The sequence below is a fragment of the Pollicipes pollicipes genome, unplaced genomic scaffold (genome assembly GCF_011947565.3).
Source record: "Pollicipes pollicipes isolate AB1234 unplaced genomic scaffold, Ppol_2.1 Scaffold_4002;HRSCAF=4701_pilon_pilon_pilon, whole genome shotgun sequence".
NCBI classification, from domain to species: Eukaryota; Metazoa; Arthropoda; class Thecostraca; order Pollicipedomorpha; family Pollicipedidae; genus Pollicipes; species Pollicipes pollicipes.
Genome location: NW_023596420.1, coordinates 2391469 through 2413682, shown reverse-complemented (window position 1 = coordinate 2413682; position 22214 = coordinate 2391469). Strand labels below are relative to the sequence as shown.

At 54.6% G+C, this 22214-nt stretch overlaps 1 protein-coding gene across 1 annotated transcript in view; it reads right to left on the bottom strand.

Moving 5' to 3' along the window:
• LOC119094084 (kinesin-like protein Klp98A) overlaps window positions 1-19866 on the bottom strand; it is a gene marked incomplete at its 3' end in the record, with an annotated part of 119607 nt that extends 99741 nt beyond the window's left edge. Inside the window, exons 1-5 of the mRNA XM_037217161.1 lie at window positions 19686-19866; window positions 18317-18369; window positions 17861-17930; window positions 17299-17409; window positions 13051-13167 (exon numbers count right to left, since the gene is read on the bottom strand). Coding sequence (XP_037073056.1) covers window positions 13051-13167; window positions 17299-17409; window positions 17861-17930; window positions 18317-18363 — 345 coding nt within the window. The remainder of the gene's footprint in view (window positions 1-13050; window positions 13168-17298; window positions 17410-17860; window positions 17931-18316; window positions 18370-19685) is intronic.
• Window positions 19867-22214: the final 2348 nt, after the last annotated feature.

Genomic DNA, 22214 nt, shown 5'->3' with positions numbered 1-22214 from the left:
ATTACGATCCTTATTTTGATGTGAGTTTGTCACCTTGAGCTGGTAGAGCGTGATGCCAGTGCTGGTGAGGTCGTCGTCGATGCCGATCAAGTGAGGTCGATCCGAGTCGAGCACGACTCCCACTGAAACACCGCGCCAGCATCAGCCCTCGGCTGGCTAGGGTCGGGTCACACCAGGCACACTCAAGTCACTTCAGGTCGTATCAAGTCAGGTCGGGCCAGACCAAGCCAAGTGCGCTCGCATGGGATCGGGTCGAGTCGGGTCGGGTCGACCCCGTCACTGGAACTGGAACCGTCGCCCGCCCCCCCCCCCTCCCCCATACAGTGCGCGCAAAGCCCCGGACCGGGAGGATTTGGCAACGGAGAGCTGGCCAGCTTCGGGGCATTACCGCGTGAAAGACGGCGCCGCATTAACATCGGCGCCGAGCACCATGAGCGCCATTCGTCTTCGGCGCAGATCGGGCCGGGCCTGGCCGGGTACCGGCCGTGATGGCCACCCTGGCGGCGGCCGGGGCGGCCGGGGCGGAGGGACCGCTCGCCGGCCGATACGCCGGGGAGGGACGGACGGGGAGCCTCACCGCCCGATTTCCGCAGGCCCAGCGTCTTCTGCTCCTGCAATATCTTCTGCGTCTCGCCCCAGGCCGCCATCCACTGGTTGGTCATCTCGTCAGCGCGCGCCTCCTTCTCCTGGATCAGCTCCAGGGCGCGCGGCGACTGCCGGAGAGCGGCGGACCGCAGTCAGCTCCCGGCTACCGTACCAAGCACAGGGAGCAGGGAGGCACGGCACCAGGTCAGGCGCCGGCCGCAGGACACACTGTCTAGAGCTGACAACTGCCGGGGAGCGGCGCGGACCGCAGTCAGCTGCCGGCTACCGTACCAAGCACAGGGAGCAGGGAGGCACGGCACCAGGTCAGGCGCCGGCCGCAGGACACGCTGTCTAGAGCTGACAACTGCCGGGGAGCGGCGCGGACCGCAGTCAGCTGCCGGCTACCGTACCAAGCACAGGGAGCGGGGAGGCACGGCACCAGGTCAGGCGCCGGCCGCAGGACACACTGTCTAGAGCTGACAACTGCCGGGGAGCGGCGCGGACCGCAGTCAGCTGCCGGCTACCGTACCAAGCACAGGGAGCGGGGAGGCACGGCACCAGGTCAGGCGCCGGCCGCAGGACACACTGTCTACAGCTGACGACTGCCGGGGAGCGGCGCGGACCGCAGTCAGCTGCCGGCTACCGTACCAAGCACAGGGAGCAGGGAGACACGGCACCAGGTCAGGCGTCGGCCGCAGGACACACTGTCTAGAGCTGACAACTGCCGGGGAGCGGCGCGGACCGCAGTCAGCTGCCGGCTACCGTACCAAGCACAGGGGGCAGGGAGACACGGCACCAGGTCAGGCGCCGGCTGCAGGGCACACTGTCTGGGGCCGATGACTGCCGGGGAGCGGCGCGGACCACAGTCAGCTGCCAGCTACCGTACCAAGCACAGGGAGCGGGGAGGCACGGCACCAGGTCAGGCGTCGGCTGCAGGACACACTGTCTAGAGCTGACGACTGCCGGGGAGCGGCGCGGACCGCAGTCAGCTGTCGGCTACCGTACCAAGCACAGGGAGCAGGGAGGCACGGCACCAGGTCAGGCGTCGGCTGCAGGACACGCTGTCTGGGGCTGACGCGGAGCTAGGTCAGCAGGGGCCCTGCGAATGGCATACCACAGGCACAGGCAGCAACCGACAGCAGCAGGCAATGGGTGACATGTTTATCATCGTGTTACAGTGTACAGCCCATGGTCTGTCTCTATGTCCCACGCTGTTATAAAAACGTAATGTTAAATGGATGCTTCCTTGTCATACGTTATTGCATGGATAGCCTAATCGTTTACAGTTCGATGGCTGCACAATGCAATGACTGCGAGAAAGCAGTCATAGGATAGCTTTTATCCAATTGTCCCCACCTGAACTCTATTAGTAGTCCGATATTGTGGATTTGCCTTTGAGCATATACATTACTCCATCTAATATTCCCGATGGCTTAAGATGGAGGAATGCTACTTTCAAGCAAGTAAAGTTAAAGTTGAATATATAAGGTCCTTGCAGTGCGCAGATATTATTTATATTTATATCATTCCTCGCCGTGGTATTTGATAACTTTTGATCTCGCACCCTTGCAGAAAATGCGAAGACCTTTCTAGGAGCGATATTCACTTATACATATATACCGTGCATAATCCTTCCACATCATCCTTTTTCGTAATCACAGAAGAAATCAATGGTAAAATTTCCGAACTTATCTTATACAAAAGAGCTGAGTCGAGAGTTGGGCTTCCTTCGGCTAAAAAACTATTTAGATGCCTCTCTTCGTGGAAAAGCAAAACCTGTCCGATACCCAGCGGATGTATTGCCTCCCTCCCTCCCTCCTTCCCCTTCCCTCCTTCCCTCCTTCCCTCCTTCCCTTCTTCCCTCTTTCCCCCCTTCCCTCCTTCCCTCCCTCCCTCCCTCTCCACAAGCACTAAGGCAGATACCCACAGTTTTTATTTGCCTACATAACTCTTGAACAGTACGACTGGGGGCAGGCTTACAGACTTAAATATCTTACCTTATCTTTGAGTATTCGTTGAACATCTAATAGGAACGTGGCCTGGTATTAAATACCTGGCCCATGGCAAGCTGATTACGTTCGATTGATCACTACCTACGCCGTAATGATCACTGTATCTACAAAAGGCCTGCGCCCATCTGAGTAACTGCTACAACCGAGCCCGATCTTCACATGGTAACCAGCGGGCGTCACACAGACCCGACGGGGCTCCTTCCGAGCTCATGAAGCAGTCGGTGCGCACACGGCGGTATGTGCCCGCAGTGCCATCTGTAGGGCGTCGGTCGATCCTGAAGTTCCATGATAGCGCCGCGCCACATCGCACCCCTGCCTATCGCACCGGCGAAGTCCAGGGGGTGAACTTCGCCCCTGTCAGCCGGCGATGGATGCCGCGCACTCGAAGCGGTGCCACGCCAGGCTTGACTTGGTACGAAAGCACGCCGGACTTCGCATGTACTGGCCGCAATTCAACCCATCCACTATAAGCTCTGATGTTATTGTTGGGACGCCTCTTTAAATTAATCCCGCGACAACGAGTCCTCCCCCCTCCCCCTCTCCCCACCTTTAATGAAATAAACAAAACTTACTAGACACAGAGGTACCTTAAGCACCAAGTGTTCTTTAGTGGGCGCAGAACAAAGCTACCAGAGCCACCACAAAAACATGAAGTGAATTTCACTACAGTTAATCATTAAGACTTGCGATCTTGACTTCTAAGGATATTCGAAATTACCAACGGTAAATACTTACAAAGATCAACACCCATATCAAGTAAGCGCCACCTTTTTGTGATCCACTGGCGGCTAACTGCGGCCAATGGCGTACAACGCGTCGAACACAGTGCACCTGCGATGTGCTTGCATCACATACCTTTGAGACGGCGCCGACATCCCGGGGATGATACGGTGACGAGCCTTTTACAGTTTGGAACTCACGGGCTTAAAATTACATCACAGTCAGGCCAACATTCCTGAAGGCATCAACAGAGGTACCTGCTCACAGCCATGGTAAGGGTCAGGACATGGGCTTCACACACCCGGCTCATCGTCGGTGGTGTGGGTGTCCCCGGCACAAAAGGCGGCGGTTCAAAATCTGCTAGCATTTCCTTAAAAGGTAACGAATTGCAAATAGCCTAATCTGGTGGTATCAACATCATGTGTAGCCATTATGCAAGCTCAACTATCCATGCACATACACACTGTGGTGGCAGATATGCCGACCAGTTTATCGCACTTCATCTCACAACCAAATGGTTTTAACTACCATCCCGTCCTCTTACAACCGGACCCGTCCCCATCCCCGCCACGGGCTTCGCCTCCGCCTCCCCACGACCCCACCAGCCTCGGTCAGACCTGCGCAGGCGTGTCCTCACCTCGCCAGCGCCCTCGATAAGCGCGCGCAGCCGAGCGATCTCCTCCCTCAGCGCGCGGATCAGCTGCACGCTCTTGTCCTCGTTGACGGTCGGCTTATTGACGATCGACTTGGCGCGGTGCGCGTAGCGCAGCGTGCTCAGCGTCTCGCCGTAGTTGACGTCCGCCGGCGAGATGGCTGCCGCCGGGGGGAGGGGCACCCAGTCAGCCGCCCGGCCGTGGCGCACGCGCCGGGGCGCCGCTGCCGCGACGCTGAGGCAGCTGCTCAGCCTCTACATCTCTCACGCACCCATCGAAATTTAATTTCTTTACCAGATGTCTCTTTAATGTAACGGAACGTTGCGAAATAACGCACGGGACCGACCCTAGGGCGTGCCAGACAGACTGAAACCTGGCATCATTTGTATTGTGTCTCTAGCATTCTCCACGCACATCACCGTACGTCTATCCACACGGCCCGAAAGCGATGCGGATAACCGGTGAAATCGTTCTGGGAGCGAGCCACTGCTCACGACCGAATGCGGCGGCGACCATACCCGGGCCGCCCAGCAGCCCGGCACGCGAGACCGTCCAGAGCATGCGATCGCGGCCCCTCCTGTTTGCGGTCATACCGGCACGGCTACATGCCAGATGCAGCAGCCCGCACCGCGTGCTGGGCTGACAGGGCCTCCGCCCACTGTCTCTCCCTCCCCCGGACCCCAAACACGGCCACATGCCAGATGCTGTAGCCCGCACCGTGTGCTGGGCCGACCAGACCTCAGCCCACTCCTCCCCCCGACCCCACCCACAGCGTCCGCACACCTGCAATCATCACCGTCTTGGCGTTGCCCCCCAGGCTGTCCTTGAGCAGCCAGGTAAGCGTCGAGTCGCGGTAGGGCACGAACGGATGCGGTCGGCCGGGCCGCGCGCCCGCCTCCGCTAGCGCCGATATCACAGAGCCCAGCGTCACCAGCGACTTGTTAATGTGCGCGCCCTCGCGCAGCCGGGAGCCCGTGGCGCCCGTCGCCTTGGCGCGCTCACTGCCGGTGGTGACAGCACGGTCAGAGGTACACGAGCAGCAGTGTCGGCACGGTCAGAAGTACACGAGCAGCAAGTCGGCACGGTCAGAGGCACACGAGCAACCAAGTCGGCACGGTCAGAGGCACACGAGCAGCCAAGTCGGCACGGTCAGAGGTATACGAGCAGCCAAGTCGGCACGGTCAGAGGCACACGAGCAGCCAAGTCGGCACGGTCAGAGCTACACGAGTAGCCAAGTCGGCACGGTCAGAGGTACACGAGCAGCAAGCCGGCACGGTCACAGGTACACGAGCAGCAGGTCGGCACGGTCAGAGGTATACAAGCAGCCAAGTCGGCACGGTTAGAGGCACACGAGCAGCCAAGTCGGCACGGTCAGAGGTACACGAGCAGCCAGGTCGGCACGGTCAGAGGTATAAGAACAGCAAGTCGGCACGGTCAGAGGTACACGAGCAGCAAGTCTGCACGGTCAGAGGTACACAAGCAGCCACGTCGGCACAGTCAGAGGTACATAAGCAGCCGCGTCGGCACGGTCAGAGGTACACGAGCAGCCAAGTCGGCACGGTCAGAGGTACACAAGCAGCAGTGTCGGCACGGTCAGAGGCACACGGGCAGCAGTGTCGGCACGGTCAGAGGTACACGAGCAGCCGCGTCGGCACGGTCAGAGGTACGCGAGCAGCCAATTCGGCACGGTCAGAGGTACACAAGCAGCCGCGTCGGCACGGTCAGAGGTACACAAGCAGCAGTGTCGGCACGGACAGAGGCACACGGGCAGCAGTGTCGGCACGGTCAGAGGTACACGAGCAGCCGCGTCGGCACGGTCAGAGGTACGCAAGCAGCCAATTCGGCACGGTCAGAGGTACACAAGCAGCCGCGTCGGCACGGTCAGAGGTACACAAGCAGCAGTGTCGGCACGGTCAGAGGCACACGGGCAGCAGTGTCGGCACGGTCAGACGTACACGAGCAGAAGTGCCAGTACTGTCATGGCAAGTAGGTGACATAGTCAGGGGGCTCGTCCGACAGGATGGATACCGGGCTCCAGGAAGAGGGCGGGAGGGGGGGGGGCGAACATCTCCAACAAAGAGCACGAGGTTAATGTGATCAGCCATGCCACATTTGTCATATTTGAGACATGTCATCATTTGTAGGTCATGGTGTAACTCTTTGCATGTCGTTGATTTCAGCGGACCAAGATCCCAGTGACCGATATATTGTGACACCATCGATCGCGGCATGACACAGCGTATTCGCGCCAATCGATCGGCGGAATCGGCTTATTTATTCGGCAATGCGTTACACGTCTGGAGGTGACATGTACTTCAAGCACTCGCGCGGGGGCTTCCCAGTTAGGACTCGGTTGGTAGCGATGAACAGCTGGTGCCGAACACATACAAGAAATAGTAAAGCGGGGATGGAAACAAAACGGGAAAATTGTGCATATGACAGCTGGTTTTTTTTTTTGTCGGTTACTTGGATCAGTCTCAACATGACAGCGCAAGTCCAAACAAAACGGCACGCCTTGCAGCTGTCTATTAGTGAACGAATACAACCAGAGACAGAACAGCGGTCTATAAAAAGGAAACGGCCAGTATGCCAGCTGTTTTGGGCCACTTATCTCGATAAGTCGCACCACGATGAGACAATGTTCAAACAAAGTAGCGTGGTTACCAACCGCATATCAGCGAGCAAAAACCAAGACAACTGAATACAAGGCCACCAAAATGTGCGGCGCGGACCCCAACCACACGTTGTTAGTGGACCCGGTCCTGACCCATCCCAGGAGCACACGGGGCTCCACCGTCCACACTTTCGGACCCTGCCACCAGGCCCACCTGCCAGCAAGGTCGACCAGGTGAATCTTGGACGTCTTCTCGCTTGGCAGGCCCTCGACCAGGGCAGCCTGCGTGAATGTGATTGTGAAGATGGCATGACTCCGCGAGCTGGTGTCGTTCATGCCCGTGCTCGCCGTGGTCCGGTGCGTATTGCCCCGCTCCATCAGCTCCTGCCGGCCGGGCAACTGGTGTCAAATCAGGTCAGCTCAGGTCAGGTCAGTTCAGGTCAGGTCGAGCCAGCTCGCGCCATTCGCATCTGATCTGGTTGTGGTGCCGTACGTGCCGCCCTCCGTCATCAGTTCGCTTGTCCCGCCAGGACTGTCCAGTCGGGTCAGGTTACATTAAACAGATCACGTCAGACGAGGTCAGCTCACGACAGTCGTGCCCGCACCACCCAGGTCAACCGACCTCATCCGCTCCTACAGGCAGGCAGACTCTGCGCCTGAAGTACACAGCGGAGTCGTCGGGACATGGCTGACAGTGGCTGCACATGGGGAGCAGTCGGGACAGGACCCGGCAACACAAATACACCCCGCCGACAAGCAACAGAGCGCGGCGCTGGCGGCTGCAGCGCGCCGCCGGACGCAGCCACGTCCGGCCAGACTGCGACCGACAGGGTGGTCCAACCCATCCCATCCCGTCCCATCCCAGGCCTCTCGCTGTGCATCTGCGGGCAGCCCAAACGAAGCCCACCCGTCCCAGCCGTCATTGGGACATAACGACGCACTCAGCTGCTGAGGCTACATGGCACCGCCCGCCTCTTACCCTGGTAAAAAGGGCGGGCACCGCGGAGAATCGAACCCGGTACCTCTGGTTTCCCAGACGTGCATCGGTTAACGCAGACGCGTTAACCAAAACATTATTGGCACCCTTTATATCGGCACCCGCCCCAGCCATGGTGCTGGAAGCTGTGGGGTACCTTGCACTGTACAGGGCAGCTCAGAACAGTCCCGAGTCATGCGCCGACAACGTAGCAGCCAGCGGGGCCGCCAGCCGTGGTAGCCTAGACAGCAGGCAGAGCACACTGAGCGCGTCAGCATGTAGCGCTCGGTCGCTACCTTGTCGCCGCACCCATGCAGTCTCAGGGGCAGGTAACCGCGCCATGACAGGGCGCGACTGCAGGGGGTCATGCGGATGAAGTGCCACTTAATCGCCGGCGCAGGATGAGGATCGGCGCCCACTTACCGATATGTCGACGTAAGAGGAGACCAGATGCCGCGAGAGCTCCTCTACATATGGCCCCGTCTGCGGGTGCTCGCGCACGCGCAGCGAGTGGCTCTGCTGGTCCTGCAGCAGGTCCTTCACCTACGCACCGCAGTCAGAGCAATCAGACGGACAACAAGGCGCCGCTCAGTCACGTCCGTACCGCGCAGAACGGAGCGCCGTTCGCTGCCAAGCGCGACGGCTCTGCCCGCCCACCCGACGACACTGCACCGGCCCGCAGAGAACGGTAAACGTCGGCACCTGTCGGCTCCAGCCAGGCCGATGCCTGGCGGCACGGCTCGGCAACAGTACCCGCGCCACCCCTCCCAGGTAGCACGCCACCATTGTCACAGGCAGCGGCAGTGGCCCACAGACCCGACCGTCTCGGACGATCGGCGTATTTCGCCGCCCTGCCGGCATCGCAGCAGTCGCGGCACCAGGCGGGTCACGCACCTGTTCGTTGTAGATCTCCAAGTAGCTGACCTCGGTGCGGTAGCGGACGTCACACGAGCTCTCCATCTTGTCGAAGAGCCGGTAGCAGATGCGCGGGATCAGGCCCCGTTCCACCTGCGGCACGGCCCCCGTCAGCGCTCAAGGCACCCAGCCGGCTACACGACCGAGCGCAGCAATGGGCCAGCCGCGCGGCTCAAAACTGCCCTCGCCGCATGGTGCAGCCAGGCCCCTTTGCACAGCACAACACGTCCCGACTGCACAGCACAACACGTCCCGACTGCACAGCACAACACGTCCCGACACCACAGCACAACACGTCCCGACTGCACGGCACAACACGTCCCGACTCCACAGCACAACACGTCCCGACTGCACAGCACAACACGTCCCGACTCCACAGCACAACACGTCCCGACTGCACAGCACAACACGTCCCGACTCCACAGCACAACACGTCCCGACTCCACAGCACAACACGTTCCGACTGTACAGCACAACACGTCCCGACTGCACAGCACAACACGTCCCGACTGCACAGCACAACACGTCCTGACTGCACAGCACAACACGTCGACTCCACAGCACAACACGTCCCGACCGCACTGTTCAGCACAACACGTCCAGACTGCCACAGCACAACAGTCCCGACTCCTACAGCACAACACGTCCCCGACTGTAAGCACAACACATCCCCGCATCACGACACAAATAGTCCACCTGCACAGCACAAGCGTCCCGACTGCACAGCACAACACGTCCCGACTGCACAGCAAACAACGTCCCGACTCCACAGCACAACACGTCTCGCTTACACAGTACAACACGTCCCGATTACACAGCACAACACGTCCCGACTCCACAGCACAACACGTCCTGACTGCACAGCACAACACGTCCCGATTACACAGCATAGCACGTTCCGACTGCACAGCACAGCACGTCCCGACTGCACAGCACAACACGTCCCGACTGCACAGCACAACACGTCCCGATTACACAACACAACGCGTCCCGACTGCACAGCACAACACGTCCCGACTCCACAGCACAGCGCGTCCAGATTACACAGTACAACACGTCCCGATTACACAGCACGACACGTCCCAACTGCACGGCATAACACGTCCCGACCGCACGGTACAATACGTCCCGACTGTCCGGCATTTCACTGTTCCGGCTGTACAGCGGCATGCCGGCCTGCCTGCGTGGTTACGAGACGGCAATTCTCGATCTAGCCAGAAACCAGTTGTAAGCCACTGAGCGACGGCGACAGTCGTAGGCCTACAAAAAGATGAGAGGCGTATTCGCAGCGCACCAAAAACGGGACACTTAACGTGGCTCCGTGTAGACTCTTTGCTGGACATGTTCGCAGCGCAGCAGGATGCAGCAGCGCAACTTAGCGTTTTCGTAATTTTCGTGACTGCGCAAGCAAGATCCTAGCATTTGCGTCCGTGCGAGTGCGCCACCCATGGAAACTGTGAATTCTGATGTTTGTAATGAGTCGCACTTTTTCTTCTTCACCCGCCATCGGTTGTGGGCGCACACGCTACTCTGTTGATATATGAGCCTGCCGCGTCATTTCTGTCGCACTTCGATTAAAGGGAGTGTTTCACATTTGCATGGGGTTTGGAACTGAGATAGCCATTTGGAAGATCGTGCGTTACAGTTTGCAGTCCTGTCCTTACGATCTAAACCCCTCCAGTTGCTGAGCTACACGCAAGCGAGGATGTGCGGGCTATTTCGAGGGAACTATTTAAAGCTTACCCATGCACTCATGATGCCATAATAGTCATTCAAATCCCGTCATTTCCAATTGCCACGCGGCCATAAAGGGCAATACAAATATAATTGTTGAGTTGTTCATATCTGCCGTTCGTCAGCGCGATATCCAGATGTAACGGTCGTCCATTGGCTCTAAATCAAGTTGTGCAAGGCACGATGACGTTGTCAAACAATGATGCATTGAGGAGCGTGGTTACTTAACAGTGTTATCGTCATGCCTTGAGTAGCCTTTTCCACTTGAAAATATGCCACCAGCTAAAAGTTAGCTTATTTCATCCCATCTGATGCTTGCATCAGTACCTTCAAATGTGAAACATTCCGTTTAAGTAACGGACAAACATTCTGCGCGTCCTGCAGAGATTCTACATGAAGTCACGTATGATTCTTTTTTATCCAGGTCGCTGCCAACACCGAAAAACACAGAATCCATGGGGCGTGACGTCATAAATGACATCGACGTGATAGATTATTTGCCGTCCCGGCCTCTGTAAATACGCTCAAAAACTCAAATGCTGGTTACAAAATATCAGAAAACTTTCAGTGACAGGCACCGGTTGTATCATTAGCAGCAGAGTAAAGCGCTCACAATAAGACACGCCGAAAACAGATGTTGGAATGAAAATGGCAAGGTAAAACGGCATTAGACCTGGCAGCACAGCACGGTAGGAAGTCAGAATAACACATGGAGCAGGACAAAACAAGACACAACTAACCGAAACCCCAGATGACGACCCGCGTTGTTTTCGATGAGTGAGCGTCAAATACAAACGTCGAAAAGCATCAAGTTCCGCAAATTAACTGGTGCAGATGTTGCCCACATGGTGTCAGAAAACCTGCATCTCCCCAGGTGTGCGCTATTTACTGCCTTCCACTCTTAGGTCTGCATTAACATTTCTATAGCATGGCATGCCCATATCAGCAGGTACGAATTATCTCTGCGCGAGATTTGGCAAAGTGTAATCCGGATGGATTCAACACGAAAAGAAGCACAGACCGGCCACGACACGATTTAGAACAGCTCCGTGAATTACGTCCCAGCCGTCCTCTCGTATCTAAGCAGCAAAGAGAGCGTCGATCAGCGAAAACATGGCAAGATCGAATTTGAGATTGGATTATACGGACACACAGCGCGCGCGAGCAATTACCTACGATGCCAACTTTCAATACACGGCATGAGCGGAAGAGAATTGTGAGAAAAAGGCGTGAAAGGGGAGATTCCAGCTAACAAATTTGTCACAGCATCGTGTGCTCATGTTGTACACCTCGAAAACTGACCTCTAATCTGTTTGCCATCCCACGCATTCCTTTCCCTCCAGCTGTGACGTTGTCGTCGAGCCCTCGCATGCAAGCCACAGCACGCCTTGTCGGTCGATTTTAGCTCACAAGGAGGTCAGGTGGAAGGCCGATTGCACGGCGGGTGGACGGGGGGGGGGGGCGCGACACAGCCGGCGCGGCGTTCAGGCCGGGTCGCGCGCCGGGCCGTCACTCAGCGCCGCCCCTCCCCTGCCCCGGCCCGCCGCCGGGACCACAGGGCACGCTGAACGTGGCACCTGCTCAGATGCCGGCCGGTCCCAGCACACACGCTCACGAACGGAGGCCGCGCCCCGGCTGCTCCGCCACTCGTGCCGGGTGGAAGAAGGACTAGTTCGAAGAAGAGCTGCGATACAGCGAGACGGGAATCCCCCACTGCGCTGCCCCCCCCCCCCCCCCCCCCCCTCCAGTCGCGCAGACAGGTATCGCTCAACCTGAAATTGCGTCCTGACAACGCCGGAACTTGTTTACCCAATGTCACAATCCGACACAATCCAACTTGTTTACGTCACTGCTCCATAACATGCCTTCATTTCTTGCAAGAATGAGTCCGGACAACCCGCCGGTTCCAATGCATGCCAGGAGTACATTTAAAAGCATGGCCACCGTCGCAGACGGCATGAGACCAATAAAAAATGGACGGTGCATAGTGCAGATTACCGAGAACAGGGAACCGGCGCGACCAGCAGTGGCGAACACGGACCCGGCCCGATCAGCGGCGGTGAACACGGACCCTCCCCCACCCAGCGGCGGCGATCACGGACCCGGCCCGACCAGCGGCGGAGCTCAACTGACTGCGCACCTAATATCAGCCAACCAGACCCAACTGGCCGGTTACGTAATGTAGCCAGCCGTTGCGACGCCGTTAGGCGTGCCGAGCGGTAGCCTAGTCACCCACCGGCCTCGGACCGGACGGCGCGGGCGACGGTCGGCGTGCCGAGCGGTAGCCTAGTCACCTACCGGCCTCGGACCGGACGGCGTGGGCGACGGTCGGCGTGCCGAGCGGTAGCCTTGTCACCCACCGGCCTCGGACCGGACGGCGTGAGCGACGGTCGGCGTGCCCAGCGGTAGCCTTGTCACCCACCGGCCACGGACCGGACGGCGTGGGCGACGGTCGGCGTGCCGAGCGGTAGCCTTGTCACCCACCGGCCTCGGACCGGACGGCGCGTGCGACGGTCGGCGACGGCGGTGCGGGGATGGCAAGCAAAGTCCCCTCACAAGTCTCCGTCCCAGCCACAAACTACAACTACCGCCGTCCACTGACCATCGGCCTCAAGGCTGACTGGAGGCGGGCGATCTCGCACCCGACACTCCACATAAGCCCACGCAGCAGAGCTGCAGGGCTGCGGCAGAGCTCCACCGTTGCAGCGGCCCGGGACGGCGGCCCACGCAGGCCGGCGAGCGGCCGCCGCCCACCAACCCCGCCCCGCCCCCACCGGTGCAGCAGCCCGGAGCGGCGCCGCCCGCTCCCGCCAGTCCCAGCCGTCCGCACGCCGCCCTCACCGCCGTGCCCATCATGGTGTACGTCTTGCCGCTGCCCGTCTGCCCGTAGGCGAAGACGCAGGCGTTGTAGCCCAGGTACGCATTGTCCACCACGTCCACGCCCAGGTTGAGGTAGATCTGAAACACACCGATCGCACGCGATAAATGGGAGGAAAACTGATGTCACATGGGTCTGCTCCAGCATAATGTTATATACCCGATACCACTTTCGGGCGAGTACCCCCCCCCCCCCCCTAACCAAATTTATGGCACGCATTAAAACTATGTGACTCAAAGTTTACAGCTTAAAAAAAATCCAGATCGACACGCAAAAAGAAGATCGAGCACATGCATGTTGTTTGACGTCAATTGCGCACGACTAAGGTCCGCTCAATTCGGTTTTCGGCGAAAACAAAATGAGTGGTGTCTTCCCCATGAGAAACGCTCAGTGCGCCACTGGTCTATACACACAGCTGGCAGACAGTCAGGTGCGGCATCCGTCGCTCAAGTTTAGTCGAGCAACACATCTAGCTAGCGTGACATTGTGCACGACTTAGCTCAGATCTTTGGTACACGCCCGCGTCACCGAAGATAGGCATGACCTACATGGCAGTATCAAATTATGGTATTGCGTCGGAACAGTACGCAACTAAAGGTGCAACGCCATGTTATCATCACACTACAGCACAGCAGCCATGCTAGGTACGTAACTAAAGGTGCCACGCCAAGTTATCATCTCACTACAGCACAACAGCCATGCTAGGTACGCAACTAAAGGTGCCACGCCAAGTTATCATCACACTACAGCACAACAGCCATGCTAGGTACGCGACTAAAGGCGCCACGCCATGTTATCATCACACTACAACACAACAGCCATGCTAGGTACGCAACTAAAGGTGCCACGCCATGTTATCATTACACTACAGCACAACAGCCATGCTAGGTACTGCAACTAAAGGTGCCACGCCATGTTATCATCACACTACAGCACAACAGCCATGCTAGGTTTAGTTCAAATGTCTGCGTATGAGAGACATTGAGTGGATTTGGTTTCATGAGGTGTATCGGGATACATTGGCCTCTTGATCCTCACTGGCATCTCTTAGCTCTCGTGGAAAGCACTCGGCAATATGGTATGTCATGTATTCCTGAGTCAAGACGCACGTGCTGGTCCAGCCTAAATTGGGCTTAGTTCGCCATCTGCTGAAATAGGACATTTCGGGTGTAGGAGTAGGTTCTACATGGCAAAGGAACGATCAGGTCTGGGTTTGAATCATTGCATGAAACCTTGGCTGGCGTTCAAGCCCAACAGTGTCTCGAAGCGCAGTACCCCGTATGTTGCAGGCGTCGACATGTGAGTAGCATCTTAGAGGAGGAAAAACAAATATAGCGAGGATCATTTCAAAACCCGCAGAATTTCTGCAAGGCTGAGAGAGACAGCTCTACTGAGTGTTTTCGCATTCTCGTAGGCATTGCGAAGTATTCATGACACTGATTAGTGCAATGCAGAACACAGATCTGGATCACTGAGCCTACAGACAAGCTCTGTCTGCAGATGATGATGATAATTTGGGCTTTGGGGCGGACCGGCTACAATGGCCATATGGCGTCCATGCCTTGTCTGTACAGTACCAAATGTGCAAATCAGACCGTCGCATGGCATGACGGACCATAAGGTTCACGAGCCCCAGCTGGACGCCATGACAAGACGAAGGAAACACGTTACACGTGAAAGCACGCCGCCAGCCCTCAAACACAAGCAACCAAAGCTAACCTTCAACACATTTACAGCTGTCGATGTTGATAAGAAGCGTGACATCAGTCGTCAATGATCGCAAAATCTAACGTATCTATGGATGCGTACCTAAGTACCTAAAATGCCGCCTGTCTGGAAACTATTCCTCCTGCCGACACCGTAAAAAGGAAAGTTCGTGTCACTGAGCACTGAGCCCACTGCACCGTAACTCCCTCTCCACTTACGGCCGCCGGCGCCTCTCCGCTGTGCCCCACGCCCATCGTCCGAGCGTCCGCCCGTGTCTTCAGGGCAGGGAGTGGTGAGCCGCTCAGCGGGTGTCGAGAGCATTCCAAATGCGCTCCTCGACGTCGAACGGTATGACAGCTGTCACTACAAATAAATGGGTAAGTAGCAGGTGGCAGGTGACATCTCCGTTTTGCTTTCGCTTCTATACCGGCGTCGACGCCCTTAACAGCTACCCCCTGTCACCAGAACGCGACGCACCGACGAGCCAGCTGGTGCCGTAACTTCGCTGCTGCGGAGCCCCGGACAGAACTCTCCGGACATGTTCGTCTCGCCGGCATCGGCCTACTGGAGAGCCCCGGACGGAACTCTCCTGACACGTTCGTCTCTTCGGGACCGGCCTACCGAAGAGCCCCGGACAGAACTCTCCGGACACGTCCGTCTCTTCGGCATCGGCCCACCGGAGAGCCCCGGACAGAACTCTCCGGACACGTTCGTCTCCTCGGCATCAGCCCACTGAAGAGCCCCGGACAGAACTCTCCGGACACGTTCGTCTCTTCGGCACCGGCCTACTGGAGAGCACCGGACAGAACTCTCCGGACACATTCGTCTCTTCGGCGTCGGCCCACTGGAGAGCCCCAGACAGAACTCTCCGGACACGTTCGTCTTCTCGGCATCAGCCCACTGGAGAGCCCCGGACACAACTCTCCGGACACGTTCGTCTCTTTGGCACCGTCCTACTGGAGAGCCCCGGACAGAACTCTCCGGACACGTTCGTCTCTTCGGCACCGGCCCACTGAGGAGCCCCGGATTGAACTCTCCGGACACGTTCGTCTCCTCGGCATCAGCCCACTGGAGAGCCCCGGACAGAACTCTCTGGACATGTTCGTCTCTTCGGCACCGGCCCACTGGAGAGCCACACACAGAACTCTCCGGATACGTTCGTCTCTTCGGCATCGGCCTAATGGAGAGCCACAGACAGAACTCTCAGGACACGTTCCTCTCTTCGACACAGGCCTACTGGAGACCCCCGGACAGAACTCTCCGGACACGTTCGTCTCCTCGGCATCAGCCTACTGGAGAGCCACGGACAGAACTCTCCGGACACGTTCGTCTCTTCGGCACCGGCCTACCGAACAGCCCCCGACAGAACTCTCCGGACACGTTCAGCTGTCCCTCCGGCACCGTCCTTCCCGGTCACGCTGTCACGGCCATAGGTTGCCATCTCAGTGGTACACGGTGGCTTGAGGAATGTGGATCTTTCAGCTCAATGAGCACTTCATTTCTGAGACTACCGAGGGGAAGGCAATAAGTATGATGTTACAAAACACGTTTTGTGAAGCCAAAGACCGCTGATCGGATACTGACAACATACCAGTGTTTATTCGTACCTCCGGGCTTGTACTTTGGCCGGATTCGACTTCCATATTCTAGACAACATACCATAGATGAAAAAGTTAATGTCCGATTTCATAGCAAGAAACTATCTTGCGCCAATGCCCAAATTCTTGGTCAAAGTTTGTCGTTTACATCTGCTTAAATAAAGGGCAACCATTTTCCACCTTAACCTGTCCTGAAGCCACCACCCTGTTCAATAAAATATGAATCATCTTTTCCCCAAACAACATCATCGACTTTTCTAAGCCATCGCAGTTAGTCAAGTTTGACCAAAGATTTAACTCCTATATCTTTTGGCCTGTGCGTCTGGTAACTAATTTGCAACTATGAGGCCATACAAATGCTGGAAGCATTACCTTTCTAGGTGGTGATTGTTGGCCTTCATAAAGGTGTGACTGAGCTAGATCTGACTACATCCGAGTGTGACCATTACTTCCTCTGGCTTTGTCTGCTGACCTAAATGGACATTAAATGGCCAGACTTACAGCTTTTTGAATAGGTATTCCAGAAAGCATCACCACCATTTTCCATCCTGAGATAACTTTGTACTGCAATCATTAATGAGAGTGCGGATAGTGTGGGGTGGGCTGTGCTTTCCTTACAGGACTGACTACTTCTACAGTACCGGGGCATCCGGTAATGTTATGTGTCACTTGCCATCACACCTCAGACAAACATACCTAATGCATGGCATGACTCACAAAACAGGGTTGCATGCAATTCAAGACTTTGTAATGCTGTCAGCATTCTATGAAAGGATGGTTTACTGTAGTAAAACTGCCTGCTGGTGTGTAATTGTGAGTCACACGCAGGCTTGAATGCATCCAATGTTGCTATATAATCAGGCATTATAAAGGCACCTCACTTATCCGTCTGGAAACATCACTTACCTCTTCTTGTGAATGGAAGATTCTATGATGTGGATCAAATGACCAGTAAGAAAAATCATAGGTGAACTCCTTGACATCATCACACTGGGTGGTGTCCACACGTTCACCTTGCTGAAATGACACATGACAACATTAATGAAAATTGCATGGATAATACATGGAAACAGAACAATATGCAAGCTAAGCATGGATTGACCACTGCTGCTGATTGGTGACATTTCATTCACTCAGACAGCTTATCTTTGTGCATCCTCAGCTCCCCAGCTGTCAAAACATGCTAATGGGCCCCCAAGACTCATTGGTTGGGAGGTCATAAAAGATATATGACTGGGATCAGTGTAAAAAGCTACTGGAGATCAAACCCATGGTATCTGCATCACCAGCCTGACTCAATGGTTGCTACTCTCATTGCATGCAAAGAAGGTGGCTGCTAATGTTGTAACATTGTTGTGGTCATTGAGAATGCAGCAGGGGGAAAAACATGCTAGTGCAATCATAATTGAACACAAGAGCTATCATGGAATTATGGACATGTACTTATCACTGAGATGAAAATATATACCTTTGGATTTGTGATCATGGTCTTCTTTCCTTTCATGGAGATACATAACTGAGCATTCAGGTCAATTTCCCTGAAAATACACATCACACAATGAGACTGCACATGCAGTCATTGACTTGGCAGACAGAGAATGATGTGATTATGGAAATACAAAAAAAAAATTTCCTTCCAAAATCATCAAACAATTGGGGGAAAATACCTTTGCTTCTAGGGGTGTGATTATTTAGGCAGCCTTGCATAAAATATACATTAAAAGTTAACATGCTTGGTACTGTCTAAAGCCATGCCAAGCATTTGAGAATGGTGTGGATGTGTAGGCATACAGATGATGCCTTATTCATCTCTTGAAGTTACTCAGTCACTTAAGCAATTCTGGCTTTGCTTGCTTGGCTTAACTTTGTTAAAAATCATCATTAAAATTAACATCAACCCCCACGTGCAACAGCTATTACATACCTTTGATTGAAAGGCCGTACCCGCACTGCAACCCTCACAGAATCCATATCTGCCTGCAACAATGAAACAGTGAATTATACTAAACATGACTGAACAACACTTCTTCAATGATGAAGAAACCACATGCTGCAAGTGCAGCAATTTGTCATCCATGCATATAAAATATTGTGCTGCTTACCCCATTCCTGACCTGATTGCAATGCAAAAAAATATGTTAAGCTGAACAAAATGTCCAAATGACATGTCTGATGTAGTGGCAAAATCCAATCTGCACAGTATGGCCATGTGTTTCATAACTCCCCCTGCAACCCAAGCTCTCAGCTGCTCAGTATGGCACATGGACTGCACTCATTTCAGCACAGTCAATCTTTCTGAGAATTATGATGCTTTGAGGGCAATTTCCAGATAAAAGCACTTAGAAACATTATGTTTAGAGGGTGGCTAAAATGTCTGCTTACTGGAATCCTAACTAATATGTTACTTAGTTGGCTTGCCCAATTAGGTTATCCACTTGCATGCCAGCCATGCAAAGGCATGTTGGCTGAATGACCTGTGATGGTGCATCACTGCCCAGAATAATGGAATTATCTGAGTGTCAGTTCCATCAATAACTGGAAAACTCTACACCAAGCCATTTATCTGTCATATAAGCCAGACTAGGCCATCGCTGTGGCAACCATCAATCCCACATAATCATTGTGTGCACATCTAGCAATTGCACTGGTCAGTGAGGAATTATGATTTCTAAGGCTTGGGAAGCTAATATGCCTGAAAGCATTTTCATAAAAATGCTTCTTACACCCTGATACAGCCCAGTTTGCAAGACAAAATGTATCCACTATGCCATATATCCAAATGACATCAATGTCCTGAATGCTATTGACCAATAGTTATCCTGGTATCAATGTTCTGGGCATCATGCAGGTGTGTGCCAGTAAGATTCCTGACTAAATCAAGGAGAACTTCAAAGATACTATGTTTGGGGACAACATCTTAGTTTACTTCAGGCAATATTTGCTATAGATTACCAGAAATATGCTAACCCCTTGAAATGTCTGCTCACCATGCAGTTTAACTAGCAATATTGGATCATCTCTTGTGGGCTACTCACATTTGAAGCCTGCATGCAAGACAATTTTAGGTCTACCCTTAACCCCAATCCTGACATGTCTGGTATAACAACTGTTTGCAGTCTGGCATCTGACCTTTCAAAATCTTCACAATCATGCCAAATTGCAAAATCATGTCATGTTGCAGCAATCATGGTGATCACGTTTTTGCACTTAATACATGGTTAATGCACTGGGGCCCCCAATGTGCTGTCCTTACGTGCCAGTCCGGTCAGGCATGTACCCACCCACCTACCTACCTGTTAAATGACTATCTTGCTGGTAGTTGTAATTCCTGCAAGATTTTAGAGTGAAAACATGGAAAAAGTGTCATCAAAAGAGCTTCAGAGCCCAATGGATATTTATGCAAGAACTGCCAAGAAAAATTACCATGCAATGCATAACGGCCAGCAACACCAGCCCCTCCCAACGAGGCCCTGGCGGAACACTGATTCAAGGCCAACTAAGCCATCTATGTTATGCATTTCGCTCGGAGGAATCAACAAGATGCTGAGGATATTTAGTACTAAAACTTTCTAAGAGGGGAGCATTTTTGGTAACGATTGGTTTTAAACTCTGCGAAGTTTCATACACCTGGACGCGAAGAAGTAGAGCCGGGTTATCAAGGCTCAAGCGGTGGAAACACGGTTGGTTAGAGGTGGAAGTAGCTTGTGATTTGTTTCTGTTCGACGGGGATGGAGAGCCTACGCCATTTTGGGCTCCAAACGGATTGCGAGTTGCTCCTGAGGGGCGGTAAGGTCAGTCGGTTGGTGGTGGGAAGGGATTGAGGGGAAGCCATTCAGAAACTTGTCTGAAGAAGCTTTTGTAGTTAATTAACAGAGGAGTGTTATCTACCCGGTAAGTATGAAATTCACATATTCTGGACTGGCAGGTAATGTCATCCGCGTAGTGAGGACGATGTGATACTACTATTGGTCTATAGTAGTTATCACACATATGCAAGTGTATGAGCCAAGGGCTCATACACTTGCAGCATACATGAGCATGCATCTCGCGGCGCCCTCCGGCTGATGGCGCCAACCTGGGTGAGCACCAGCAGCGTCGCCTCCAGGTTGGCAGGAATGGGTCCGAGACTGATCCGATGGCTTGCGTTTTGGGAGGATGAGAGTGAAAGCCAGAGCCATCAGCCAATTGCCACAGCAGGTTAGCATGTGAAACCGCATGTCGGTGTAGGTATACATTGGTACCTAATGTTAGAAAAAATCATTCTACATCATTCGTCGTGTTTAAGGCGGAACATATCACAAGTAATCGTAAAACAGGTAGATTCATGCTCCTACCTTCGAATTTTAATCACTACAATAGCGAGCTCCCGAGTGCCGCACGCACCCCGCCGCCTCGACTCCCCAGCGCCGTTTCTGCGTTATCGTTGCGCAATGAGCATCGTTTCCAGATATGACGGCCGTCGATTGGCTCTCAATCAATGTTGTGCAAAGTGCGATTATGTACCATCACGCTGATGTAACAACAATGACGTGTCGAAGAGTATATTGAAGTTGTTAAGGGCATTTGTGAGGTATATTCACGTAGATAAGACAATAGTACCAGGCTTATTTCTCGGAGAAAAACGACAAGAATGGAAATATAGATGCACTGGTATTTCGGCAGCATGTCTGTATCGAAACGAACAGCGAAATGAACTCACTTCTGCTATCTGTCTGTCACGTGCTGAACGACGCTTGAAATTTGCACTTGCTGCCATTTACCCCCCCCCCCCCCCTTCCCCACCCGACCCTCACTTCTAAGTCACGCAGCCGGTCGCCACGTTCCGTGGCCGGCTGGGGCAGTGTGGCCCGATAGACGGGCACTTGCCGCTGAATGTTACAGCGGGAGGTCGTGCGAGCTTTCCCACTTTGTCGGATGATGATTTGAAATACAGCATCATCCGACTGATGCGTTTGTCGTGGGTCGATATGAAGGGAACTGACATGAAGGCGAACGCGCATTGAAGAGACCGAAATAGCCCTCCTGGCCAGGTACACGAATGTCGTGTTTAACTGTGGGTCTGTGTTACGCATCAGGTAGAATCCGTGATGGCGACGCGCTGAATGACATGGGGAGTGAGAGCTCCGTGTACACCAGAAGTGAGGCTTCTATCGCGTTGAGAGGCAGTTGGGTCAGTCGGGGAGGCGTGGGTTGATCAATTGCGCTTGGCACGAACGCATAAGACGAGCCGACTGAAATGAATGAAGGTTTAGTTAGATCGGCAGAGCGGGCGACAGCGACTGGATGTTTTAAAACATAAAAACCGTGTACCGTCGGCAGGATTCCATGGCAAGCGATGCATCCCATCTTCGTCTCGCACCTCCAAGCTCAGTTAGGGTCAGGCAGGACGTTATCTCTTTAAGGCATTACGTTTAAGACAGTGGTACCATGGCAGCAGGGATGCGGTTGCCTAGCCTCACAGTGCGTGACAATGGGAGAGGGAGGACTGAAAACGGCCGTAAATGCGTAACGTGAGTAGCGGACGGTTCGTGAATACCTAACAACCATCCGACCACGGGAATGCAGCGTGGGCAACCTAGATGAGTAAGAGTGTGTTGTTGCCGTCGTCAGTGGGGCAGCCGTCAGACCGACTGGGCACGGGACGCAGGACGGCGCGCTGGTGGCCATAAATCAATCAAAGCGAACCGGTTGACCGGCGCACTGACAACAACAGTAACCGTGCGGCCGGCTAAGGTGGGGAGCGAGGAGTGGGTTAGCTGCGGCGCAGCGCCCGAACTGGGGATCTGTTAGGAATTCATAGATCTGGCGGATGGAGGGTGTCT